We start from the raw sequence: 20,299 nt of genomic DNA on the forward strand, positions 1-20,299 counted from the left end.
GCAATTTAGCATGGCCAATCCACATAACCTACACATCTTTGGGCACTAAGGGGCAATTTAGTATGGCCAATCCACCTAACCTACACATCTTTGGGCACTAAGGGGCAATTTAATATGGCCAATCCACCTAACCCACACATCTTTGGACACTATGGGGCAATTTAGCATGGCCAATCCCGCTAACCTGCACATCTTTGGACACTAAGGGGCAATTTAGCTGCCCTTGTCCTTCTAGATGGCAGCGGTTGTGGGTTTGGAAGGTGCTGTCAAAGGATGACTTGCTGCGGCGCATTGTGTAGATGGTCCACGCGGCTGCGTCGGTGGTGGAGGGAGTGAGTGTTTGTGGATGGGGTGCCAATCAAGCGGGGCTGCTTTGTCCCGGATGGTGTCGAGCTTCTGGAGTGTTGTTGGGAGCCGCACCCATCCGGGCAAGTGGGGAGCAGTCCATCAAATCCTCTTGCAATAAACGTCACGCTCTTAGGCTTGACGTCGGAAGTACGAACTGTTTGGGTCAGTTTTGGTTATGGTGCCTGAACGGAGAAACTCGGGAGCGATAATCAGTGAAACCCGAGAAGACGGAGAGAAAATTTCACACATCTGCCATTGCAGTTTACGCGAGCTCGAGGGACAATTTCTTACCCGAGTTTCTGCCACTTCCTGTTGAACTTCGGCTGATCTTCACCGACAGAGACTCCGGTTCCAACACAAAGCTGGCGGAAATGTCACAAAGCGATTGCCCTTCTTTGTCCTGAAAGAAAAATAACGTTTGGACACAAATAAATTAAATTATTTGTCCTTTTTCTGTGACGTGGGTGCCGCTGGCAAGATTTAAGTTTGTTGCCCGTCGCCAACCGCCCTTGGACGCAGAGGCTTAGTGAGCCAATTCAGGAGGCAGTTAAGAGTCAACATGTAGGCCAGACCAGGGAAGGATGGCAGGTTTCCTTCCCTAAAGGGGTGGCATGGTGGTTAACACTGCTGCCTCACAGCGCCAGGGACCTGGGTTTGATTCCCGGCTTGGGTCACCTGTCTGTGTGGAGTTCCACCCCACCCCCCTCCCCCCCCAGGAAACTGGGAAGCTTTTATCAAAGACAACTTTATTTAACAACTCGGTTTAGCTATAACAAATGAATTAGCCTAACATTTAACATGGGCAGGCGATGGCCCAGTGATATTATCGCTAGACGATTAATCCAGAAACTCAGCTAATGTTCTGGGGGACCCCGGGTTCGAATCCCGTCACGGCAGATGGTGGAATTTGAATTAAATTTTAAAAATCTGGAACTAAGAATTTACTGATGACCGTGAAACCAGTGTGACGATACTGTGCCTTTAGACACAATATTTTTAGCACGTTTCGTCCAAGAGGTATGTTTAAAAATCAGCTTCATTATACACGGTGCCAATATGTCTGGGAATTTTGTCCTTCATTGCTACAAATGCAATTTTGTCCTTCATTGCGAGAGGGATGGAGTTCAAAAACAGCGAGGTTATGTTGCAGCTGTATAAGGTGCTGGTGAGGCCACACCTGGAGTACTGTGTATAGTTTTGGTCTCCTTACTTGAGAAAGGATATACTGGCACTGGAGGGGGTGCAGAGGAGATTCACTAGGTTGATTCCGGAGTTGAGAGGGTTGGCTTATAAGGAGAGACTGAGTAGACTGGGGCTACACGCATTGGAATTCAGAAGAATGAGGGGAGATCTTATAGAAACATTTAAAATTATGAAGGGAATAGATAAGATAGAAGCAGGGAAGTTGTTTCCAGTGGCGGGTGAAACTAGAACTAGGGGGCATGGCCTCAAAATAAGGGGGAGCAGATTTAGGACTGAGTTGAGGAGGAACTTCTTCACACAAAGGGTTGTGAATCTGTGGAATTCCCTGCCCAGTTGAGGCTACCTCATTGAATGTTTTTAAGGCAAGGATAGATAGATTTTTGAACAGTAAAGGAATTAAGGGTTATGGTGAGCGGGCGGGTAAGTGGAGCCGAGTCCATGAAAAGATCAGCCATGATCTTACTGAATGGCGGAGCAGGCTCGAGGGGCCAGATGGCCTACTCCTGCTCCTAGTTCTTATGTTAAAACACACAACTCCATTTTTGAGAAGGCAGGATAAAGACTGATTTTCGCAAATGGTGTGTTTGTCCAAACAGTTAATGCATTTGTGTTTACTTGGGTTTCAGAATACAGCTTTGACTTGGTTGATTAACAAAGCCATGTGTTAATGGACAGAGCTAAGCCTCCAGAAGAGGCAGTGTTTTAAATAAGTCAGTTTCTGCTTGGTTCTGAAAGAAGCAAGACTTCTCTCTCTCTCTCTCTCCAGAAGTGCTCTGACAACTCCAGAACAAGCAATCTAATAACAAGCTCGTAAACCTGTGAAAGGTGATTTTGAAGAGGGGTTTTAAGTCTATAAGAGGAATATTGTTTGAATTGGAACTCAAAGGGATAGGTGAGCAGTTAAGAATTGTATCTTGTCACTTTTTAAGTTTTGCTCAAATGTTTTATTTTTATTCAGTCATGGGACACGGGCGTCGCTGGTGGCCCAGCATTCATTGCCCATCCCTAGTTGCCCGAGGACACTTGAGAGTCAACCACATTGGCTGTGGCTCTGGAGTCACATGTAGGCCAGACCGGGATTAGACGGCAGTTTACAAAGAAAATTACAGCCACAGACCCTTTGATCCTCCAATCCTGCACCGACCATGCTGCCCGACTGAACTAAAGCCCCCTACCCTTCCGGGGACCATATCCCTCTATTCCCATCCTATTCATGTATTTGTCAAGACGCCCCTCAAAAGTCACTATCATATCCGCTTCCTCTACCTCCCCCGGCAGCGAGTTCCAGGCACCCACCACCCTCTGTGTCAAAAACTTGCCTCGTACATCTCCTTTAAACCTTGCCCCTCGCACCTCAAACTTACGCCCCCTAGTAATTGACTCTTCCACCCTGGGAAAAAGCTTCTGACTATCCACTCTGTCCATGCCACTCAATCTTGTAGACTTCTATTAGGTCGCCCCTCAACCTCCGTCGTTCCAGTGAGAACAAACCAAGTTTCTCCAACCTCTCCTCATAGCTAATGCCCTCCATACCAGGCAACATCCTGGTAAATCTCTTCTGTACCCTCTCCAAAGCCTCCACATCCTTCTGGTAGTGTACCAACCAGAATTGAACATTATATTTCTAATATAGCCTAACTAAGGTTCTATAAAGCTGCAACATGACTGGCCAAGTTTTGAACTCAATGCCCCGGCCGATGAAGGCAAGCATGCCGTATGCATTCTTGACTACCTTCTCCACCTGCATTGCCACTTTCAGTGACCTGTGTACCTGTACACCCAGATCCCTCTGCCTATCAATACTCTTAAGGGTTCTGCCATTTACTGTATATTTCCTATCTGTATTAGACCTTCCAAAATGCATTACCTCACATTTTTCTGGATTAAACTCCATCTGCCATCTCTCCGCCCAAGTCTCCAACCAATCTATATCCTGCTGTATCGTCTGACGGTCCTCATCGCTATTCGCAATTCCACTAACCTTTATGTCAGCTGCAAACTTACTAATCAAACCAGTTACATTTTTCTCCAAATCGTGTGTGTATAATACAGCAGCAAAGGTCCCAGCACTGATCCATGAGGAACGCCACTTGTCACAGCCTTCCATTCAGAAACGCACCCTTCCACTGCTACCCTCTGTCTTCTTTGACCGAGCCAGTTTTGTATCCATCTTGTCAGCTCACCTCTGATCCCGTGCGACTTCACCTTCTGCACCGGTCTGCCATGAGGGACCTTGTCAAAGGCCTTACTGAAGTCCATGTAGACAGCATCCACTGCCCTACCCTCATCAATCATCTTCGTCACTTCCTCAAAAAACTCGATCAGATTAGTGAGACACGACCTCCCCTTCACAAAACCATGTTGCCTCTCGCTAATACATCCACTTATTTCCAAGTGGGAGTAAATCGCGTCTCGAAGAATCCTCTCCAATAATTTCCCTACCATTGATGTAAGGCTCACCGGCCTGTAATTACCTGGATTATTCTTGCCACCCTTCTTAAACAAAGGAACAACATTGGCCATTCTCCAATCCTCTGGGACCTCCCCTGTAGCCAGTGAGGATACAAAGATTTCTCTCAAGACCCCAGCAATTTCCTCCCTTGCCTCTCTCAGTATTCTGGGGGATATCCCATCAGGCTCTGGGGACTTGTCTACCTTAATGTTTCTCAAGAACTCCAATACCACCTCCTTTTTGATCTCAACATGACCCAAACTATCTACACACCCTTCTTTAGACTCATCATTCACCAAGTCCTTCTCTTTGGTGTCCTTCTTGGAGTCCTTCTGTTTCCTTCCCTCAAGGACATTGGTGACCCAGATGAGTTTTTCCGACAATCATAGAATCTCTACAGTGCAGAAGGAGGCAATTCAGCCCATCGAGCCTGCACCGACAACAATCCCACCCAGGCCCTATCCCTGGAACCCCATGTATTTACCCTAGCTAATCCCCCTGCCACTAATGAGCAATTTTGCATGGCCAATCCACCTAACCTGCACATCTTTGGACACTAAGGGACAATTTAGCATGGCCAATCCACCTAACCTGCACATCTTTGGACACTAAGGGACAATTTAGCATGGCCAATCCACCTAACCTACACATCTTTGGACACTAAGGGACAATTTAGCATGGCCAATCCACCTAACCTACACATCTTTGGACACTAAGGGGCAATTTAGCATGGCCAATCCACCTAACCTGCACATCTTTCGAGTGTGGGAGGAAACCGGAGCACCTGGAGGAAACCCACGCAGACGCGGGGAGAACGCGCAGACTCCGCACAGACAGTGACCCAAGCCGGGAATTCAACCCAGGTCCCTGTGAGGCAGCAGTGCTCAACACTTTGACACCGGTTTCATGATCATCGGTAGATTCTTAACTCCAGATATTTTTTACTGAATTCAAATTGTGGTCGGTGCAGACTCGATGGGCCGAATGGCCTCCTTCTGCACTGTAGGGTTTCTATGATTCTATGAAATTCCACCATCTGCCGTGGCGGGATTCGAACCCGGATCCCCCAGAACATTAGCCGAGCTTCTGGATTGATAGTCTAGCGATAATACCCCGAGGCCATTCGCCTGTCCAGGTTAAATGTTAAGCTAATTCATTTGTTATAGCTAAATCGAGTTTTTAAATAAAGTTTGCTTTGATAAAAGCTTCCCGGTTTGTCAGTAGAATCATGCCTGGAGTGAAACGCCTCAAATTCATGCCAAACATCGCAAATAGTTGAGGTCTAGTCTGACTTCATAATATATCTTGGGGTTTCCAATCCGTATCCCAACATTAGTGAACCGGAAGAGTTTTGGTGACAACCTGTCACGGTCACCTTACTGAGATTAATTCATATTAATTGAATTTAAATTTCACCAGCTGCTGTGTTGAGATTTCAATCCATGTCATAGAATCCAACAGTGCGGAAGGAGGCCATTCAGCCCATCGGGTCTGCACCGACCACAGGCCCTATCCTCATAGTCCCATGGATTTACCCTAGCTAGTTCCCCGATTTAGCATGGCCAATCCACCTAACCCGTACATCTTTGGACACTAAAGAGACAATTTAGCATGGCCAATCCACCTAGCCTACACATCTTTGGACACTAAGGGAGAATTTAGCATGGCCAATCCACCTAACCCACACATCTTTGGATACTAAGGGGCAATTTAGCATGGCCAATCCACCTAACCCGCACATCTTTGGACACTAAGGGGCAATTTAGTATGGCCAATCCACCTAACCCGCACACCTTTGGATACTAAGGGGCAATTTAGCATGGCCAATCCACCTAACCCGCACATCTTTGGACACTAAGGGGCAATTTAGTATGGCCAATCCACCAAACCGGCAGATCTTTGGACACTAAGGGGCAATTTAGCATGGTCAATCCACCAAATCTCCACATCTTTGGACTGTGGGAGGAAACCGGAGCATCCAGAGGAAACCCACGCAGACACGGGGGAGAATGTGTAAACTCTACACAGTCAGTCACCCAAGCCAGGATTCGAACCCAGGACTCTGGCGCTGTGAGTCAGCAGTGCTAACCACTGTGTCACAGTGCCACCCAGGCCATTAGCTGGGACCTCTGGATTACTAGTCCAGATATCACCACTGTGCTACCATCTCCCCATGTTAAGAATCTGGCAGGATAGTGCAATGCGTTGGGCAAGGGACATGCCTTTGAGTGAAATCCTTATGGATACCTTCCAACCACAGGTACTCTGCGGTGGGGAGACAACAGGCAAGAACCCAGGATGCCTTTTTTATGGGGAAAGAATAAATTAAATTGAAGGAGTGAAAGGAGCAAGTTTCTACCTCCCTTCTTTCTTTTGATTCATTCGTGGGACATGGGCGTCGCTGGCTGGGACAGCATTTATTGCCCATCCCTAGTTGCCCTTGGAGGGCAGTTGAGAGTCAACCACATTGCTGTGGCTCTGGAGTCACATGTAGGCCAGACCGGGTAAGGACGGCAGATTTCCTTCCTGAAAGGAACCAGAAGGGTTTTTCCAACAATGGGTCATGAGTAGATTCTTAATCCCAGATATTTGTTTTTTTTTAATTCAAATTCCACCTATCTGCCGTGGCGGGATTCGAACCCGGGTCCCCCCAGAACATTAGCTGAGTTTCTGGATTAATAGTCCAGTGATAATACCACTAGGCCATCGCCTCCCCTTGATGTGGGATTTTCACACTGTCTTGTACCAGTTTACAGTGCAGAGCAATTGTGCTTTCACCTGCTTCTCAGGTGAGACACGGCACGATAAATTTAAAACCACTTAGAGATGAGGGGTTACCAATCTTCAGAGCAAAGAGCCGCAGACTATTACCTCTTCCTTTTCCATTCCTACATCAACTTGATCAAGCTTCCCGACTTCAAGCTCCTCTTCAACTCTTGCGTCGAGGTCTGGCGCCCGCGTTTCATTCTGCTCCGTTATGGGAGACCCGCCATTTGTATCCACGCTCTCCTCTAAAACACAACACGAGGTCTCCGTCACAATAATATAATATCAGAAGTAAAGGATGCATTTGAACTGACCTAGAAAGCACACCCTAGAGCTTCAAGTTTTTAAGTGTCCGGATCGCCAACAACCTGTCCTGGTCCCCCCCATGCCGACACTATAGTTAAGAAAGCCCCACCAACGCCTCTACTTTCTCAGAAGACTAAGGAAATTTGGCATCTCCGCTACGACTCTCACCAACTTTTACAGATGCACCATAGAAAGCATTCTTTCTGGTTGTATCACAGCTTGGTATCACAGCCGGGGTATCGAGTTTAAAAATTGGCAAGTCATGTTGATGCTTTATAGAACCTTAGTGAGGCCGCACGTGGAATATGGTGTTCAATTCTGGTCGCCACACTACCAGAAGGATGTGGAGGCTTTGGAGAGGGTACAGAAAAGATTTACCAGGGTGTTGCCCGGTATGGAGGGCATTAGCTATGAGGAGAGGTTGGAGAAACTTGGTTTGTTCTCACTGGAACGACGGAGGTTGAGGGGGCGACCTGATAGAAGTCTACAAGATTATGAGACGCATGGACAGAGTGGATAGTCAGAAGCTTTTTCCCCCAGAGTGGAAGAGTCAATTAATAGGGGGCATAGGTTTAAGGTGCGAGGGGCAAGGTTTAAAAGAGATGTACGAGGCAGATTCTTTACAGAGAGTGGTGGGTGCCTGGAACTCGTTGCCGGGGGAGGTAGTGGAAGCGGATACGGTCGTGACTTTTAAGGGGCATCTTGACAAGTACATGAGATGGGAATAGAGGGATATGGTCCCCGGAAGGGTAGGGGGTTTTAGTTAATTGGGCAGCATGGTCGGTGCAGGCTTGGAGGGCCGAAGGGCCTGTTCCTGTGCTGTAATTTTCTTTGTTCTTTGGTATGGCTCCTGCTCTGACCAAGACTGCAAAGAAACTACGAAAGGTCGTGAATGTAGCCCAATCCATCACGCAAACCAGCCTCCCATCCATTGACTCTGTCTACACTTCCCGCTGCCTCAGGAAAAGCAGCCAGAATAATTAAGGACCCCACACACCCCGGACATTCTCTCTTCCACCTTCTTCCAGCGGGAAAAAGGTGCCAAAGTCTGAGGTCACGCACCAACCGACTCAAGAACAGCTTCTTCCCTGCTGCTGTCAGACTTTTGAATGGAGCTGTCTTATATTAAGTTGGTCTTTCTCTACACCCACCATATCCCTTGATTATTAGTCCCCAAGGGCTAATAAAAAAAAACTTATATTTGGCTAAGAACCTGTACTTATATCGCACTCCTAACATGCTAGAACATTCCAAAATGTCCCTCTGGGGCGTCATCGAACAAAATTTGACACCAAGCCACCAACGATTGGTCAAATTGGTAGGAGCATCATAAAGGAAAAGGGGGAAGCAGGGAGAGGATTGGGGCGGGGGGGGGGGGGGGGGAGGGGGGAGAGGAGAGAGAGAGAGAGAGAGGAGAGGAGACGAGAGCCCAGGCAGTTGAAGGGTGAAATCGGGGATGTCCAAGAGGTCAGAGTTGGTTGGGTGGCACAGTGGGTTAGCACTGCTGCCTCACAGCACCAGGGACCCGGGTTCGATTCCCGGCTTGGGGTCACTGTCTGTGCGGAGTCTGCACGTTCTCCCCCCCCGTGTCTGCGTGGGTTTCCTCCGGGTGCTCCGGTTTCCTCCCACAGTCCGAAAGACCGTGCTGGGTTAGGGTGCGAACAGGTGCCCGGAGTGTGGCGACGAGGGGAATTTCACAGTAACTTCATTGCAGTGTTAATGTAAGCCTTACTTGTGACTATTAAATAAACTTAAGTTGTTGCAGGGCAGATCATATAGAATCAATCATAACTGGTGAAACATCATAGCTTGGTGGGACTGTAGTCGACGCAGACTCGAGGGGCCGAATGGCCTCCTTCGGCACTGTAGGGATTCTATGACATGGGCCTGTCCCTGTGCTATACTTGGATGAATTTATCTTTTGCAATTGGCAGGGGGAGGCTGTAGCCTGAATAAGCAAGTTAACTTGTTCATTTGTCTGTTTCTTCCATAATTTCACAAGAATGATCTCTGGAATGAAGAGCTTGTCGTATGAGGAACGGTTGAGGACTCTGGGTTTGTACTCGTTGGAACTTAGAAGGATGGGGGGGGGGGAGATCGTATTGAAACTTACAGGATACTGCGAGGCCTGGATAGAGTGGACGCGGAGAGGATGTTTCCACTAGTAGGAAAAACTAGAACCAGAGGGCACAACCTCAGGCTAAAGGGACGATCCTTTAAAACAGAGATGAGGAGGAATTTCTTCAGCCAGAATCTGTGGAACTCTTTGACGCAGAAGGCTGCGGAGGCCGGGTCATTGAGTGTCTTTAAGACGGAGATAGATAGGTTCTTGATTAATAAGGGGATCAGGGGTTATGGGGAAAAGGGCAGGAGAATGGGGATGAGAAAAATATCAGCCATGATTGAATGGCGGAGCAGACTCGATGGGCCGAGTGGCCTAATTCTGTTCCTATGGTCTTATAATTTTGTATGCATTTCCTTTACCTGATAACCACGTCATCAGGCTTCATGTTACACATGTATGAACATGAATGTTGACCATATTCAAGCCATATTCTTTGGTTCAGTGCTACTTAGCCGAGCTTCATTCTGCACCCACATAAATCGTTTTTGCCAATTTTACGCCAACTGATACCATCAACAATTTGTACACTTAGATTAAACTTGTTTGCGAGTAACCACAAAATTCAGGTGGTTTATTTTGCTAAGATTTTAGATCCTTTAATAAGACTCATTATTTTTAAGCATTCATTATCCTTTGCAAACAATGATAAACGACCTCACTGCTTCTACCTGATCCATTGCCTTCACAATCTTAGTTCAATCGGGCAGCATGGTCGATGCAGGCTTGGAGGTCCAAAGGGCCTGTCCCTGTGCTGTAATTGTCTTTGTTCTTGCATGTTTCTATAAGATCTCCCCTCATTCTTCTGAATTCCAATGAGCATAGTCCCAGGTAGCACAGTGGGTTAGCGCTGCTGCCTCACAGCGCCAGGGACCCGGGTTCGATTCTGGCCTCGGGCGACTGTGTATGGAGTCTGCACATTCTCCCCGTGACTGGATGGGTTTCCTCCGGGTGCTCCGGTTTCTTGCCACACTCCAAAGATGTGCGGGTTAGGTGGATTGGCCGTGCTAAATTGCCCCTTACTGTCCAAAGATGTGCAGGTTAGGTGGATTGGCCATGCTAAATTGCCCCTTAGTGTCCAAAGATGTGCAGGTTAGGTGGATTGGCCATGCTGAATTGCCCCTCAGTGTCCCAAGATGTGTAGGTTAGGGGGATTAGCAAGGTAAATACATGGAGTTACGGAGATAGGGTCTGGGTGGGATTGTTGTTAGTGCAGGCTCGATGGGCCAAATGGCCTCCTTCTGCACTGTAGATTCTATGATTCAGCGCCAAGGACCGGGGTTCAATTCCGGCCTCGGGTCACTGTGTGTGTGTGGAGTTTGCACGTTCTCCCCGTGTCTGCGTGGGTTTCCTCCGGGTGCTCCAGTTTCTTCCCACAGCCCAAAGATGTGTAGGTTGGGGGACTGGCCACGATAAATTGCCCCTTAGTGTCAGGGGGCTTAGCAGGGTAAATATGTGGAGTTATGGGGATAGGGCCTGAGTGGGATCGTGGTCAGTGCAGGCTCGATGGGCCAAATGGCCTCCTTCTGCACAGTGGGGATTCTATGATTTTATGAATCTTGTACCCTTCAATGAGATCACTTCTCATTCTTCTAAACTCGAGATAATACAGGCCTAATTTACTAAGCCTCCCATCACAGGACATCCCCCATATCCCAATCTAGTGAACCTTTGCTGTACCCCCTCCAATGCAAGTATATCCTTTCTTAAATGTGGAGATCGAAACTACACAGTATTCCAGATGTCTCACCAAAGCCCAGTAACAGCTGTGGCAAAACCTCTTTATCGTTTTGCACTTGGAATATAGTGTCCAATTCTGGTCGCCACACGACCAGAAGGATGCAAAGGCTTTGGAGAGGGTGCAGAAAAGATTTACCAGGGTGTTGCCTGGTCTGGAGGGCATTAGCTATGAGGAGAGGTTGGAGAAACTTGGTTTGTTCTCACTGGAACGACGGAGGTTGAGGGGGCGACCTGATAGAAGTCTACAAGATTATGAGGGGCATGGACAGAGTGGATAGTCAGAAGCTTTTTCCCCAGGGTGGAAGAGTCAATTACTAGGGGGCACAGGTTTAAGGTGCGAGGGGCAAGGTTTAAAGGAGATGTACGAGGCAAGTTTTTTTTACACAGAGGGTGGTGAGTGCCTGGAACTCACTGCCGGGGGGAGGTAGTGGAAGCAGATATGATATTTTAAGGAGCGTCTTGACAAATACATGATTAGGATGGGAATAGAGGGATATGGTCCCCGGAAGGGTAGGGGGTTTTAGTTCAGTCGGGCAGCATGGTCGGTGCAGGCTTGGAAGGCCGAAGCGCCTGTTCCTATGCTGTAATTTTCTTTGTCGTCCAAAGAAAAACTTGGAAGGGAACTTCCACCCCAGGTGTCTGTTACCCTTGTCCTTCTGGATGGTAGAGTTCTGGAAGGTGCTACCTTAGGAACTTTGATGAGTTCCTGCAATACGCCTTGTCGTTAAAGTTTTTTTAAAAAGTTTATTAGTTACATTTACACTGCACGAATGAAAATGGAGGTAAAAAAACTATTTATTTATGTTATCTATCTATTTATTCATTTATTAATGTCACAAGTCGGCTTATATTTAACACTTCAATGAAGTTACTGTGAAAATCCCTTAGTTGCCACAATCCGGCGCCTGTTCGGGTAACACTGAGGGAGAATTTAGCACGGCCAATGCACCCTAACCAGCACATCTTTCAGACTGTGGGAGGAAACCGGAGCACCCGGAGGAAACCCACGCAGACACGGGGAGAACGTGCAAACTCCACACAGACAGTGACCCCAAGCCGGGAATCGAACCCCGGTCCCTGGCGCTGTGAGGCAGCAGTAACACTGCAAATACTGTGCGTCAATGCTGTGAGGGACAGAGTTTTGGAATTTTGACCCAACAACAGTGAAGACAGAACGGGATAATACTAAGCAAGGATAGTGTGTTGCTTGGAGGGGAACATGGAGGTGGTGGTTAAGACAGAGGCGGCAGTGCTTTGGCTAAGTTCAAGGTTAAGAGGATGCAAGGTGTGAGGCTGGCCATGACAGCGTAGAGTCATAGAGGTTCACAGCATGGAAACAGGCCCTTCGGCCCAACTTGTCCAAGCCGCCCATTTTTTAGCCCCTAAGCTAGTCCCAATTGCCCATGTTTGGCCCATAATCCCTCTATACTCATGGAACTGTCTAAACGCTTTTTAAAAGACAAAATTGTACCTGCATCTAACATTATCTCTGGCAGCTTGTTCCAAACACTCACCACCCTCTGTGAAAAAATTGCCCCTCTGGACCCTTTTGTATCTCTCCCCTTAAACCTATGTCCTCTAGTTTTAGACTCCCTTACCTTTGGGAAAAGATGTTGACTATCTAGCTGATCTGTGCCCCTCATTATTTTATAGACCTCTATAAGATCACCCCTCAGCCTCCTCCGCTCCAGAGAAAAAAGTCCCAGTCTATCCAGCCTCTCCTTATAACTCAAACCATCAAGTCCCGGTAGCATCCCAGTAAATCTTTTCTGCACCCTTTCTAGTTTAATAATATCCTTTCCATAATAGGGTGACCAGAACTGTACACGGTATTCCAAGTGTGGCCTTACCAAGGTCTTGTACAACTTCAACAAGACGTCCCAACTCCTGTATTCAATGTTCTGACCAATGAAACCAAGCGTGCCGAATGCCTTCTTCACCACCCTGTCCACCTGTGACTCCACTTTCAAGGAGCTATGAACCTGTACCCCTAGATCTCTTTGTTCTATAACTCTCCCCAACGCCCAGCATTGGAGTAACTGAGCCTGGAGGTATGAAGTTTCAGGGGAGACTGGCGGCAGATGAGGGATGTTACGGAGATGTGTGTGCATGTTCCTGACACTGAAACATCTCCCGCATCCTGTGGCTCAGCTACAGAGCCGTAAACCGTCCATTTCTGTCCGATTCTTTTACCTGGTTGACTGGCGTTGAGTTGAGGACAAACATCCTCAATGCTGATTGGCGACCGGGGAGAATCCAGCTTCAATTGCTTGGCAATACGCGTCGATTTCCTTGGAACAGACTTCAGGAGTTCCTGAGGAAGACAAATGAGTGGGTTCAATCAAGAGCAGAAATTCAGGAATCAAAGAGGGGTTTGCTAAGTACCGTTAGAGAGAGGGGGAAGATAGTCAAGTACGGACATCGGAAACTCGAACCATTGTAGAATCATAGAATCCCTACAGTGCAAAGGAGGCCATTCGACCCATCGAGTCTGCACCGACTCTCTTGACTGAGGATCTTACCCAGGTCCCCTCGCCTAATCTATCCTTGTAACTCCACTCATTTAGCATGGCCAATCCACCTAACCCACACATATTTGGACACTAAGGGGCAATTTAGCATGGCCAATCCACCTAACCCACACATATTTGGACACTAAGGGGCAATTTAGCATGGCCAATCCACCTAACCCACACATATTTGGACACTAAGGGGCAATTTAGCATGGCCAATCCACCTAACCCACACATATTTGGACACAAAGGAGCAATTTAGCATGGCCAATCCACCTAACCCACACATATTTGGACACTAAGGGGCAATTTAGCATGGCCAATCCACCTAACCTGCACATCTGGGGACACCAAGGGGCAATTTAGCATGGCCAATCCACCTAACCTACACATCTTTGGACACAAAGGAGCAATTTAGCATGGCCAATCCACCTAACCCACACATATTTGGACACTAAGGGGCAATTTAGCATGGCCAATCCACCTAACCTGCACATCTTGGGACACTAAGGGGCAATTTAGCATGGCCAATCCACCTAACCCGCACATCTTGGGACACTAAGGGGCAATTTAGCATGGCCAATCCACCTAACCCGCACATCTTTGGACACTAAGGGGCAATTTAGCATGGCCAATCCACCTAACCTGCACATCTTGGGACACTAAGGGGCAATTTAGCATGGCCAATCCACCTAACCTACACATCTTTGGACACTAAGGGGCAATTTAGCACGGCCAATCCACCTAACCTGCACATCTTTGGACACTAAGGGGCAATTTAGCACGGCCAATCCACCTAACCTGCACATCTTTGGACACTAAGGGGCAATTTAGCATGGCCAATCCACCTAACCCGCACATCTTTGGACACTAAGGGACAATTTAGCATGGCCAATCCACCTAACCCACACATATTTGGACACCAAGGGGCAATTTAGCATGGCCAATCCACCTAACCTGCACATCTGGGGACACCAAGGGGCAATTTAGCATGGCCAATCCACCTAACCCGCACATCTTGGGACACTAAGGGGCAATTTAGCATGGCCAATCCACCTAACCCGCACATCTTGGGACACTAAGGGGCAATTTAGCATGGCCAATCCACCTAACCCGCACATCTTGGGACACTAAGGGGCAATTTAGCATGGCCAATCCACCTAACCTACACATCTTTGGACACTAAGGGGCAATTTAGCACGGCCAATCCACCTAACCTACACATCTTTGGACACTAAGGGGCAATTTAGCACGGCCAATCCACCTAACCTGCACATCTTTGGACACTAAGGGGCAATTTAGCACGGCCAATCCACCTAACCTGCACATCTTTGGACACTAAGGGGCAATTTAGCATGGCCAATCCACCTAACCTGCACATCTTTGGACACTAAGGGGCAATTTAGCATGGCCAATCCACCTAACCTACACATCTTTAGACACTAAGGGGCAATTTAGCATGGCCAATCCACCTAACCTACACATCTTTGGACACTAAGGGACAATTTAGCATGGCCAATCCACCTAACCTGCACATCTTTGGACACTAAGGGACAATTTAGCATGGCCAATCCCCCTAACCTGCACATCTTTGGACACTAAGGGGCAATTTAGCACGGCCAATCCACCTAACCTGCACATCTTTGGACACTAAGGGGCAATTTAGCATGCCCAATCCACCTAGCTGACAGCCTTGTCCTGGCAACAACGGAAGAGAAATTGTGAGTAAAAACAGAAGAAGATAAAAGAAAATCGGATGAGTGGAAAGAGGGACTTGAAGAAAGCCAAGAAGCAAGATGATGCCAACAGCCCCCAAGGCTATGGTGACAATGAGCCAGTGAAGAAATATTAAATTAATATTGCTGGAAAATGACACTGACCGTCGAAGCTTCTCATCTTGTACTCATCAGGACAGATTCACAAGAATACCAATCATAAAGGGAACAACAATTTATACTGCATGCGGAGAGAGGAATCTGCCAATGGCCTCTCTAATACTGTCTACTGCAGGCCCACCTTCATTGGTCAATACACGTGGTAGGATTCCTACAGTTCCACGTGATGTAAGGTTGCTCTTATCAGCAATCTCGTAAATAGGACCCGAGCAAAGGATAATGGCATTAGGGTCCTGCATGTAAGCCTTGCTCATGCTAAAAATTATATCCTTGGTGTCGGCAGCCATTCCTGGTGTTACAGTACTGATAACACCAGGAAGATCGACCAGTACCATTCATTATCCTTTGTATCCAAGACGGTTCAGTAGATGCTGAACGCAGTATTGTAACTGACTGGGTGAGCCAGATGGACCCACAAGGCAGAAGGACCATCTTTGTGTTGAGCGAAGTGGATCTAGCTGAGGAACATACAGCTTATCTTGCTAACGGAAGGATGGTGGAGGGAGACCAGCGATCGAGGTAGGTTGGGGGGGTGTGCTCTGCCGAGGGGGGCCTGCCTCCCAGGGGGGGGGGGGTGGGGGGCCTGATCTCGGGGGGAGGGGGGGGGGGCTGCTGCCTCCCAAGGGGGTGGGGGGTCTGCCGGGGTGGTTAGCGGGGGGGTCCGCGAAGGATGGTCGAGGAGGATGGTGATTTCACAGGGCAGAGGGGGCTTCGGAGGTTCCCCTGCAGGATAGAAATCCGCTTCGGATTTTTATTCTGCAGGTCGCTGAAAGCGTGGATTCTGAATGGGCCAGAAGACGGTAAAGCGGGATTTGGCAGTAGGGTTGGGCGCGCGGTTCATTAAGTCAATTTAAATGCATGCTAATGCATTTAAATCGTCGGGCCGCCCAATTCGGACACGGGCCAGACCCGCGCCCGAATCGGGTGTCGGTAAAGGCGCGATCTGCTCGGAATCGGGTGCAGATCGCGGTATAGGCCCGGCGCCCAACTTTACCGCGATTTCCGAAGTTTTGGTAAAATCGGGCCCTAAGGGGCAGTTTCACATTGGCCAATCCATCTAACCACACATCTTAGAACACTAAGGGGCAATTTAGCCTGGCTAATCCATCTGACCTATACATGGGCCGCACGGTGGTTAGCCCTGCTGCCTCATCGTGCCAGGGACCCAGGCCCAATTGCAGCTGCGGGCCGGCGCAGGCTTGGAGGGCCGAAGGGCCTGTTCCTGTGCTGTAATTTTCTTTGTTCTCTGCACCATCAGCCCTCACTGCACACATGCTCCTGAGGACAAGAGACTAGGTCTGGCCCTGTTACTTGCGTACACACACGTACACGCGCGCGCACACGCCCGCGCACACGCCCGCGCGCACGCCCACGCCCACGCGCACGCACGCCCACGCGCACGCACACGCGCGCGCACACACACGCGCACACACACGCGCGCACGCGCACACACGCGCACACACACGCACACACACACGCACACACACACGCACACACGCGCACACACGCGCACACACGCGCACACACGCGCACACACGCGCACACACGCGCACACACGCGCACACACGCGCACACACACGCGCACGCACACGCGCACGCACACGCGCACGCACACGCGCACGCACACGCGCACACACACGCGCACACACACGCGCACACACACGCGCACACACACGCACACACACACGCACACACACGCACACACACACGCACACACACACACGCACACACACACGCACACACACACGCACACACGCACGCACACACGCACGCACACACGCACGCACACACGCACACACACACGCACACACACGCACACACACACGCACACACACACGCACACACACACGCACACACACACGCACACACACACGCACACACACACGCACACACACACGCGCACACACACGCACACACACACGCACACACACACGCACACACACACGCACACAATTAAACATTGAAGCATCAGCCAACACCAGGACAGAAGCTCCTTTGGAAGAATTACCTTTGTCCTTTCCGATTCTGTGCTTGGTGATTTAGTTTGCTGCACCGGTGAGTTTTCTTCTTGCGTGCTGTCTGAATTGCTGTCAGACTTTCTACTCGGTTTCCCTTCAAGATGTTAAACAGAAATAAAGTAAGCAAAAGTTGAGCCAATCAAGTATATCGAAATATTAATAGCTTTGCTGTGACGACCACAGATTACTTCAAGTAAACCAGGGGAGGGACAAAGAATCATAAAATAATTCGGCCCAATTGAATCTGCACAAGATCTATCAAAGAACAGCGATTATTCTTTTAATTTTTCATGGGAGGTCATTGGCAAGACGGCATCTGTTGTCCATTCCTAATTGCCCTTGAATGAAGCTTTTTAAAGTTTATTTATTAGTCACAAGCCGGCTTACATTAACACAGCAAAGAAGTTACTGTGAGAATCCCCTAGTCGCCACACTCCGACGCCTGTTTGGGTAACATAGAAAAACTACAGCACAAACAGGCCCTTCGGCCCCACAACTTGTGCCGAACATATCCCTACCTTCTAGGCCTACCTATAACCCTCCATCCTATTAAGTCCCACGTACTCATCCAGGAGTCTCTTAAAAAGTCCCTATTGAGTTTGCCTCCTGTCCTGAGGAAGAATTTAGCACGGCCAATCCACCCTAACCAGCACACGTCTTTCGGAGTGCGGGAGGAAACCGGAGCACCCGGGGGAAGACGTGAGGAGAACGTGCAGACTCCGCACAGACAGCGACCCAAGCCGGGAATCGAAACCCGGGTCCCTGGCGCTGTGAGGCAGCAGCGTTAACCCACTGTGCCATCCAGGCGAGTGGGTCCACGATGCACTACGATTACAATTATATCTCAACAACTCCTTGGGCCATTGAAATATGGGGGGAGGGGGAGAACATGGAGAAAGGGAGGGGAGGAGTGTACTAACCAGGACAGACATTTCAGAGTTAGCCCAGTCACTCTTGCCCGCACTGTGTTTTTCTACGAATACGTCAGCCCTCCCGTAACCTCCCCAAGGGAGATTTAGTGCTGAATTTCGACTCTCTTTGTTCTGCCTGCAAAGACGTGTGAGGTAAGGGACTGTCGACTACCCCCAAACTGAAACCAGAAGCAGGAGGAGACCATTCGGCCCTTCGAGCCCTGCTCCGCCATTCAGGCTGATCATGGAATTCAATATCAATTTCTTCTCGAAATCACACAACGTTTTGGCCTCAGTTGCTTTCTGTGGGAAGTCAATTCAAAAAATGAAGCTTACCACCTCCATCAATTTTCGTTGGCCAGACTCGCAAAACTTTTGAGCCTCAAGTTGCTTCGTCATAACTCCAACAGAGAACCCGCACCACTTCCCACCCCCACCTCAAAACCTTCCCAGAGATCCTCACCAGAACAAGTCCGCGACAACCAGCGACCCGAGCGGTCTCTTTTCTGTGAGCCAGTGACGGACTGTGACCCTCTCGAAGACGTCTTCTCTGCCTCCTAAGGAAAAAATAAAATAAGTTTCCGCTTTAACAGGCTGACCACAAACTTATTTTTCCAAGTTGCACACTCCAGACAAGGCTGCTGTTCATCCTGGTGCGTGTTGTGTGTGCCGGGGCAGGCTCGAAGGGCCAGATGGCCTACTCCTGCTCCTATTTCTTATGTTGCCGAATCGAAACAGAGAAGATAGGAGGAGGCCATTCCACAGCTAACCACTGTGCTACCGGGCGGCACGGTAGCACGGTGGGTTAGCGCTGCTGCTTCACAGCTCCAGGGACCCGGGTTCGATTCCCTGTCACTGTCTGTGTGGAGTTTGCACATTCTCCTCGTGTCTGCGTGGGTTTCCTCCCACCTGCAGTGACTAATCCTGGGCGACTAACTCACCTCCTGACTCCCCCCAAAGCCTGTCCATCATCTACAAGGCACAAGTCAGGAGTGGGATGGAATACATGCCGGGATGAGCGCGGCTCCAACAACACTCAAAAAGCTCGACACCATCCAGCATGAAGCAGCCCCGCTTGATTGGCCCCCCATCTTCTTCCCTGTGCTTCTTCCCTGCTGCCATCAGACCTTTGAGTGGATGCACTAAGTTGATCTTTCTCTGCACCCTAGCTATGACTGTAACACTACATTCTGCACTGTCTCTTTTCCGTCTCTATGAACGGTATGCTTTGTCTGTATAGCGCGCAAGAAACAATATTTTTCACTGTGTCCCAATACACGTGACAATAATAAATCAAATCAAATCCTTCTCCCCTATGTACTCTATAGGTGGCACGGTAGCACAGTGGTTAGCACTGCTGCTTCACAGCTCCAGGGACCCGGGTTCGATTCCCGGCTCGGGTCACTGTCTGTGTGGAGTTTGCACGTTCTCCCCGTGTCTGCGTGGGTTTCCTCCGGGTGCACCCATCCCGGCAAGTATTCCATCCCACTCCTGACTTGTGCCTTGTAGATGATGGACAGGCTTTGGGGGGGGGAGTCAGGCGGTGAGTTAGTCGCCCAGGATTAGTCACTGCAGGAGAGTAGAGGACATTTTAATTCAAATCTAGGAATGCCTAATGCCAATATTAGTGTCCTGAGATGCGTAGGTTAGAGGGATTAGCGGGTAAATATGTAGGGATATAGGGGTAGGGCCTGGGTGGGATTGTGGTCGGTGCAGACTCGATGGGCCGAATGGCCTCTTTCTGCACTGTAGGGTTTCTATGATTCTATGAACGGTATGCTTTGTCTGCATAGCGCACAAGAAACAATACTTTTCACTGTATCCCAATACGTGCGACAATAATAAATCAAATCCTTCCTCGCTACGTACTCTATGAACGGTATGCTTTATATAGCGCGCAAGAAACAATACTTTTCACCATATACTGATACATGTGACAATAATAAATCAAATCAAATATCCACAAACATTCACTCCCTCCACCATCAAAGCACAGTAGCAGTCGTGTGTACCATCGACAAGATG

At 48.9% G+C, this 20,299-nt stretch overlaps 1 protein-coding gene across 1 annotated transcript in view; it reads right to left on the minus strand.

Annotated features, from left to right (window-relative positions):
• LOC144481689 (uncharacterized) overlaps positions 1-20,299 on the minus strand; it is a 97,233-nt gene that overhangs the window by 61,963 nt on the left and 14,971 nt on the right. The window contains exons 5-9 of the mRNA XM_078200824.1: positions 18,738-18,831; positions 17,354-17,457; positions 13,131-13,251; positions 6,875-7,014; positions 640-748 (exon numbers count right to left, since the gene is read on the minus strand). Coding sequence (XP_078056950.1) covers positions 640-748; positions 6,875-7,014; positions 13,131-13,251; positions 17,354-17,457; positions 18,738-18,831 — 568 coding nt within the window. The remainder of the gene's footprint in view (positions 1-639; positions 749-6,874; positions 7,015-13,130; positions 13,252-17,353; positions 17,458-18,737; positions 18,832-20,299) is intronic.

Source organism: Mustelus asterias, chromosome 31 (genome assembly GCF_964213995.1).
Source record: "Mustelus asterias chromosome 31, sMusAst1.hap1.1, whole genome shotgun sequence".
In the NCBI taxonomy this organism is placed as follows: Eukaryota; Metazoa; Chordata; class Chondrichthyes; order Carcharhiniformes; family Triakidae; genus Mustelus; species Mustelus asterias.